Below are 8,721 nucleotides of genomic sequence, written 5' to 3'. Positions count from 1 at the left end.
ATAGGATCAGCTGCAAAAATCACTATGTGCAGGGCCTGGCTGCATGAAAGCCCTTAAGATAAGAAATCCCTTCGTTATAAGGTTAACCCTTAGTGAAACTTGGGTTGAAAGAAAAACACTAAACGGTCAACTTAAGGAACCTTGGCTGTCACTAAGGGTTCCCTTAAGTGTTGCTACAAAGTCCTTAGTAACTGTTTCACCTTGATAAATTTAAGGGACCAAAACAGCTCACTTAAGCTGCGCTGGAGCCATCTGTTAGTAAATCTGGGTCTTACTGTTTTAAGCCTCTATCAAGGTATCAGAGTTACTAGAAAGCTACAAGGCAGATGAGTTTTTATCAAGGTTGGAGCAAAACTATGCAGGACTGTGGCTCTCCAGGACCCCCGATCTGAACAACTCGGGTTCCAAATTTGAAGTTGATATCTCCAAAATTGAGCTTTCAGTAAGGTTTTATTTGGGTGCTGTACAAAAAGTTTCCACTAGAAGAAATTCGCTTCTCGTTCATTTCCACATTTTTGGAACAGTACAAGTGTGAATATTTTTTTCAGGATCGTTGAACATTTTTCGAATCACAATGTCTTGTATAAACAGGCTAAATGCACACTGGAAAAGGAGATCAGAGTGGCAAAGAGGAATTATTCTGGAAAAAAATAAGGACTCACTTCCAACGACTCAGCATCAGTGTGTAAAAGTCTGAAAGAGATCACCAACTACAAGACACCATCCCCCAGCACTGTGGAGAATCAACGACTGGCATACGATCTGAACGAGTTTTACTGCAGGTTTGAAAGAACACCCATCACCTGCCCTGAACGCCTCCCCACACATCCATTCACTCCATACACAACTCCTGCAACTCATCCTGAACGCCTCTCCAAACAACCGTTGCCATCAGGTCGACGCTACAGAGCACTGAGCACCAGAACGACCAGACACAGGAACAGTTTCTTCCCTCAGGCAATCCATCTAAAAACACTTGATAATAACTGTGGAACACACTACACTATTATTTATTATTTATCACACATACACTTATTTATCTAACACACATACTTAGTGTACACTTAAATTTTGCACATAATATACCTGTACATACATAACTGCTTTTTGTAATATACCTGCCTACAATTGTCAATTTGTATATTGTCATTCCTTACCAACTTATTTGTATTTTTTATTCTTTTATTATGTGTTTTATGTTCTGTCGCTGTCATTCTGTTGCACTGCGGAGCTTCTATCACGAAAACAAATTCCTCGTATGTGTAAACATACCTGGCAATAAAGCTCATTCTGATTCTGATTCTCCATGATTTGTTTTTGTGTTCGTATAGCAAGTGCCAAACCAAAATGTAAAGTTTTTCTGCTCCAAAATGACGGAAACAGCACTAGAGGGTTAAAAAATGTTTTCCACTTTCACTGTAATTTGTACAGAATGTTTAGGTCTCTGAGTTGAAATCTCAGAAAATCTCAGAAAATTATAGCGTTAACTTATTTTTCTCAAAGCTGAACGAAGATATACAGCAGAACACACTGAGCTGTTAGCAGCGCGACTGAAGCCAAATGGAATCGAGTGAATAAGCTGTGATACACACTGGTGAAGCTCACTCACCTGCGGATACGAAGAAGATTCCTGCGCTGAGGATGATGTTGTGTCGAGACTTGTAGAATTCGCTGGCGGCGACACAGAGACCCCCCATGAACAGCAGGATGACACTGAGGATGGGGAAAATACTGGAGGCCCGAACCGCACCTGAAGCACACACACATGCAGTCCTGAGACGCTGGACGTCTGAGCCCTGTCACAGGGTGTTCTGACCAAGTCCATTCACCCAATCAGATTACAGCATGATGTGGGCGTGTCTACTGGCATCACTGTGTTCGAGTCCTCAGGACAGGAAATCAGAACATTCAGGGTTACTCTCCTTAACCAAAACCAGAACTATTAAAAATATTTTGTTAATGAAAATATTGCTGAAATATAAGAATATCTGGTGAAAATTTAAATTATAAATGTTACCTTGACAAATATGTGTAATACGTTTAAATTAACTATAAATAAAATCTAAAACTGAATTAAAAGTAAAAGATGAAATACATTTTCAAATAATAAATTAACCTTAAAAATAAAAATGGAACCTGATTAAAATTACCAAAGCACATTCTAAAAATTTAACTAAAATTAAAATGAAAACTAAAAATGTAATAATAAAACCTATTTCAACTGTAAATAAAAACTATGAGTGTATATAAGTAAAGGTAAAATAACACGTAAGGAATCAAACATGAACACCCAGACACACGCTGTGATTTAATTATGATCATTTACAAATGGTTTTCATTCATTTAAAGGACGAAAAATAAAATAAAAAATATTAGTTGAAAAACGTTTGAAACCATCCTCATCATCACACTCTGTATCATGACTGTCTAGATTATGTGTCCTAATTACGTGACTCTGACCTCTAATCAAGAGATGTATAGTGTGTTTGTGTGTGTGTCATAATGATTGATTGACTGATGACATCACAGCATGAGGTCATCACTTCCTGTCAGTCACATGACATCACTCAGAGCCTGCGATCCGTCTGGCCTGAGCTTCAGTTCAGGAACACAGAAGTGATGAATATCTGACAAAACCTAATCACAGGCATTTTCTCTTTATTCTTAAATGGTAAACTGTGCAGTGTGTGCTCGATATAACACATGTGCATGTCGTTCATGCAGCTGAATATTGTCTCTTTCATTCTGCATCAGTGAAGAGCGCAGGGCATTTCAGAGTTTTGACCCATATAAACTGCAGTGAAATATTTATAGAAATAAGTGACCTAATTAAAAACTTTAAAGAGCAGCAGCAGCTTTGATTAGCAAACCATCAACCACCTTCTCTCTATCTCTATCTCTATCTCTCTCTCTCTCTCTCACACACACACACACACACACACACACACACACACACACACACACACACACACACACAGTGTTTGACTTACGCAGGAAGTACTCTGATGCATCGGCTTGATAGTCGGCGTCTTCAGGAAAGTGATCGATGTGTTTACACATGCCTTTAAAGTTACCTGAGAGAGACAGAGATATTAGTGACAGCAAGCAGTTGTTGAGTAATGACTTCTGTTTCTGCGAGTGTATGTTCAGAAAACATCATGTTTATCAGCTGAACTCTGTCAAAAACCAAACTAGCCATAATCTTCAGATCCACCAATCAGAAGAAAGAACTCAATAGTGACCTCATAAAGTGTTGTGGATGACGTCATCGAGTCTCTCTACACACTGTAGCAGCTTCAGTAAGATATTTTTGTAAAAGAAATGAAGACTTTTAATAATCAAGGACGCATTCAATTGTTCAAAAGTGTCAGTAAAGACATTTCCTAATGTTACAGAAGATTTCTATCTCAAATAAACGCTGTTCTTCTGAACTTTCTGTTCATCTGTGAATCCTGAAAAATCAAATGCATCACAGTTTCCACAACATTATCATGCAGCACAACTGTGTTCAACATTGATGATAATCAGAAATGTTTCTTGAGCAGTAAATCATCATATTTTCATGATTTCTGAAGATCATGTGACACTGAAGACTGGAGTTCTGTATTTTTATCAAATCAATGCAGCTGTGGTGAGCAGAAGAGACTTCATTCAGAAACACAAGCTTACCAAACCCAAACTTCAGAACTGTACTGTGTGTGTATAATGAAAAGGTTTTTTCTTATAGTCAGTAGATGTACTATTGTAAATGCTTCAGTAGCTGTGCATGTGAGTGAGTGTGTGTGTGTGTGTGTGTGTGTGCGCGCGTGTGAGTGCATACGTGAATGTGTGTGAGAGAGAGAGAGAGACTGTGTGTGTGTATGTGTGTGTCTCAAAAATCGGTGGAATAAGGGTAATCCTGTTAGACACACTCCTAATAACTGACACACACTCACGTGTGGCGAACAGTGAATTATGTAATGCAGTTATGCAACCTATCTGCGTACAGCAGCAGAAGAGAGAGAGAGTGTGTACAGACAAACACAATCATCCTACAGGGGAAGAGAGATCAGAGGTCAGGGGTCAGGGGTCAGGGGTCAGCTGCAGGTTCAGGGCTCTCTAACCAACACCAGCACCAGAATCATCAGAAACCACACTCATCATTTAGGGCTGCATGGGAATGATAAAGCTTGCCCGACCCACTTTTTGGGAAATAATATTGATATATTTCTTAAATCTAACATAAAATATATATTTGTAATATTTGTAGTTTTATAAGTTTTTCTTGAATTGGTTTTAAGAGAGAGCAGAAGCCAAACAAATTCACAAGCCTCATTAGATTAGAATGATGTACTATGACTATCACACACACACACACACACACACACACACACACACACACACACACACACACACACACACTTGCATTTGTGGTTTATGGGGACTCTCCATAGGAATAATGTTTTTTATACTGTACAAACTGTATTTTCTATCGCCCTACATCTAAACATACCCCTTATAGAAAACTTTCTGCATTTTTACAATCTCAAAACAAAAATGATAAGCTTCTGTACCAATGGGCACCTCAGTGTAGGTGACACAAGTCCCCATGAGTTGGTATGTATTCAGGTTTAAGTCTCCACCAGCGTAGAAACACCTGTACACACACACACACACACACACACAGGCCCTGCATGTTACGCTGCAGAATGTCATCACCTTTCAGCAGGTGTGAAATGTTGCTGGAAACGTCTCAGTACCGTCTGTCTGTCTGTCTCTAATAAACACATCATCACCGGTCTCACCCTTCTACCAGCCCAGATGAACGGCCTAACTTGGATAGATGGAGTGTAATAATTGTAAGAGAGTCTGAGTGGAAACACACACACACACACACACACACACACACACACACACACACACACACACACTGATCTCATCATCTCTTGTATCTCTTGAGCCTTTCGTTCACAGACTCTCTCTTCTCTGACACCAATGTGTACAAGCTCATTTAAATCTGCTCTCTCAGGAACCAAAATGTTTCCAGAAACCCAGAAGAGATCGAATGAAGAGCAGCACTAAATACCACACATACGTGACTGTTTATATGTGCAACAACATTCTGATATTAAGACAATAATCAATAAAATCAATGCTAAAAATATCTGATGGGAAGACCACCAGTCACATCATCCTACAGCTCTGAGTAATGCATTTCTGTGGACAAAACACACAACACACCTGAGTCAGATCATCAGATTGTTAAAAGGGAGATCCATGAACTGAACCGAGGCCATCAGATAAGAGAACCACTGTGCTAAAGGACTCAAATACTGAAGCATCCTTACAACATACTGATGCAGAGCCACATTTATGTGTGTAGTTCATAATCAGACTCTACTAATGATGTGCACACATTTCTGCTGATATCTACATTTATCCATCATCTACTCAGAAAAACTTTATGCTAACATTAAATATAAAATCCCATCTACACGACAATACAGAGGATGTTGGTGAGGTCACAGAGGTCACCGCTGTCTGGACAGTGACATAACAGGCCATCAAACACCGCTGTCTCCTGATCCTGCTGCCCTCCGGACAGACCATTGATCCTCCCTCCACAGAAACACTCATCAGGAAGTGTTACGCACAACAGAGCATGAAAACTAAAAAAGGCTGATGAATTTGTGTGCACTTTCAGATCGACACTGGATCATATTTTTAGAGTATGTTTGTGTAATGATGTCCTTCATGTGAGTTTGAGGTTCATGTTAGGACAGGCTTCACTAAACACTCAACAAGATGTTTCTACATCAACGAAAGCTGGTGTACAGCGGATGAATATCACTCTGTCCCACCGGCAGTTTTGGGGCTCTCTGTTCGCTGCCCGGTTCATCTTATACCGACCTACAGGCAGAAACTGAAACAGGACTGTAAAAAGATGCTCTGACTGGAGTGGTTTGGAAGCTGCTGCCACCGATCTGAATATTAGGAACTACTCCAAAAAGCTGAGAATCCAGTTTTCAGCCACTGACCCTGCATCAGTGTGGAAAGGACTGAAAGACATCACCAATTTAAAGACAGCATCCACCAGCACTGTGTTGAATCACGACTGGCCAACGATCTGAATGAGTTCTGACACTGATTTGTCTCACACCCCACACCCATTCTGATTTAAGGGTGTTATTAAGGTTGCTATTTATATTTAACTAGATATGAAGGCAGATGATGCACAACAACAGAGAATTACCAAACCCCTTCATTAATACATTCCCTGGGACTCATCGTCATATATCACAGCTGTAGCACAAATCACCTCATCATCAATGCATCTCCAGATCACTTCAGTGAAGAAATGTGGTTGATGGTGGAAATTTTTCTCACCCTCAGTTCATCCAAGATTAGGTTGGTTATAAAGTTTGTTTCTTCATCAGGTTTGTAGAAATGTAGCACTGCATCAGTGTCTCATCAATGGATGCTCTGCAGTGAATGGGTGCCGTCAGAATGAGAGTCTGATAAAAACATCACAATAATCCACAGCACTCCAGTCCATCAGTGAACATCTGGAGAAGACGAAAGCTGTACAAAAACTAAAATACAAGTTCATAATCCATAATACACTTCCTCCAGTGAAAAACTGCATCTCCTGTTGTCTCTCACAGATTTGTTTAGAATATGTGAGCACCCATTCACTGCAGAGCATCCATTGATGAGACACTGATGCAATGCTACATTTCTACAAACCTGATGAAGAAACACACTCATCCTGATCTCAGATGAACTAAGGGTGGGCACATTTGCTGCTCCAGAGGGTCACAGTCAGCTGTCAATGGGGCTCAAACAGGAAGTACATTGAATTTTGGAAGAATCTTAATGCAGCTCTTCATGGTGATGATAAGAAGCATCACAAATGTAGTGCGGCTTTACTCTTAAAAATCAAAATCAGTGAAGCCACAGAAGATCTATTTCTGGTTCTCCAAAGAACCTGTTAGTAATCCACTTTTTTCTTAATGTGAAGAACATCTGGATCATCTAAAGAAACCTTTTCCACTATAAAATACATTTAGTGCAATGGATTTTAAAGGATCATCAATGGGGACATTATTTTTAATATTCCAAGTTTTCTGGAAATTTAAGTGAATAATGGCTTAAATTTGGACCTGTTCCTCATACAAAACTATCTGGTATGACATAGAATTCAGTACACGAATCATACGGACGATCACTATGAATTATGAAGAGCTGCATAAAGGTTCTTCAGAGCTTCTCCGTTCAGATGTGGTTCTTCTCAGAGCTCCTACCTTCCAGACAGCAGGTCCTCCACAGGCCAGAATGGGTCATCACCTCCTCGTTCTTCTTGCCGGTCTCGTTCTCGTTACTAGTCTTTGTTTTACAGACCCCGCGTGAGTAGAGCCAGTAGTCCGTCCCGACCGCGATGGTCATCAGACTGAAGGCGGCGAAGGCGCCCACCGTGGTCAGGAGCATCTGGACGCCGCGCTCAAACACACCCATGTTGCCGCATTCAACGAAAGGGGAGCCCCCTTTCCTCTTGATGTACAGGAAATAAATATTTGTAGATTTAAGAGGACAAAATAAGAAAAAACAGGGGGCCGAGTGACAGAGGGCCCTCGAGGGTTTCGTGAATTGGATTAGAAGTAAGACAAACGACAGGCCGCTTCTACCTGCACCATACTAATGCAGCTCATCAGTCTGATGATGATGATGATGTACTTGAGTGACACTCCAAATATTACATCAAAACAGAACATGGCAAAAGATAAACTCATCTTCACCCAATCTGGCCTGTTCTCGATCCGATGTTCAGATGAAGGCTCCTGGTGAAAATGTGAATCCTTCACGTTCCCGAGCCCGCGCGCACGTGCATGAATCTAACAGACGAGTGATTAAACCGATCCGTTTGAATCAAAAACAGCTCGGGGTGAAAATCATCATCAATCCATCCTGGCGATGAAGAATAAAGAATTAAAAGAAAAGAAACATAAAATCACTCGCTTGCTTTTTTCCTAAAATTCTGGTCTCCAGTTTCCATAGGTGGCCTTTATTCCTTCGAATGAAGGAGGAAGAGCGCGAGCGGGCATCACGCGACGCGAATCCGGTCTGAAGACGCGACGCTCCACAGCAGCCCTGCGGTTCTCCCGTCCGCCGAACCGGTCACATCACACCCGGTGCCCGATCCGCAGCACACCCGCGCCATCAACCACATGCACAAGTAGAAAAAGGAAAAAAAAAAAACAGGAATCAGGCGAGCGCTGCTCCACGGACCGACTGATGGACGCACGCCGGAGGAACGCGAGCGTCGGATTATCTTCCGTCTCTCTGCTCGGTGTCGGGCTCCAGCAGATGGAGGAGTCTGTCTGTCTGTCTGTCTGTCCGCGGGCCGCTTGTTGCTGCACGACGATCTCGATCTGTTTAACTCAGCCTCACAGTTCTTCAGGATTCCTCCAACAATTCCAGAACGATGCGGATGTTATTCCTCCAGATGCGTGAGGAACATCTGGAGCTGAAGGCCTAGAGAGTCTCATCTCAGTCTCAGATCTGACACTAGATCATATTTTAAGTTTCAATTAATTAAAACTATATAAATGCGTGAGGTTTGTAGGCGGTTACTGATATGTTGCAGTAGTGAGGATCACTGGAGGACTGATGGATGCTCTGCCGCTGGTGCTGAAGCTGGACGGATCCTGCTGTTACCAAGGCGACTGTCTCCCTCTTGCGATG

The 8,721-nt window shown here is 41.5% G+C and overlaps 1 protein-coding gene across 1 annotated transcript in view; it reads right to left on the bottom strand.

Moving 5' to 3' along the window:
* Positions 1-7,926, bottom strand: part of LOC132152220 (voltage-dependent calcium channel gamma-2 subunit-like) — a 9,477-nt gene extending 1,551 nt beyond the window's left edge. Inside the window, exons 1-3 of the mRNA XM_059561033.1 lie at positions 7,284-7,926; positions 2,991-3,074; positions 1,610-1,750 (exon numbers count right to left, since the gene is read on the bottom strand). Of these exons, the coding sequence (XP_059417016.1) occupies positions 1,610-1,750; positions 2,991-3,074; positions 7,284-7,494 (436 nt within the window). The 5' untranslated portion in view covers positions 7,495-7,926. The remainder of the gene's footprint in view (positions 1-1,609; positions 1,751-2,990; positions 3,075-7,283) is intronic.
* Between the last annotated feature and the right edge of the window lie 795 nt (positions 7,927-8,721).

This window comes from Carassius carassius, chromosome 10 (genome assembly GCF_963082965.1).
Source record: "Carassius carassius chromosome 10, fCarCar2.1, whole genome shotgun sequence".
Lineage (NCBI taxonomy): Eukaryota > Metazoa > Chordata > Actinopteri > Cypriniformes > Cyprinidae > Carassius > Carassius carassius.
This window is presented reverse-complemented; position numbering and strand designations above follow the sequence as displayed.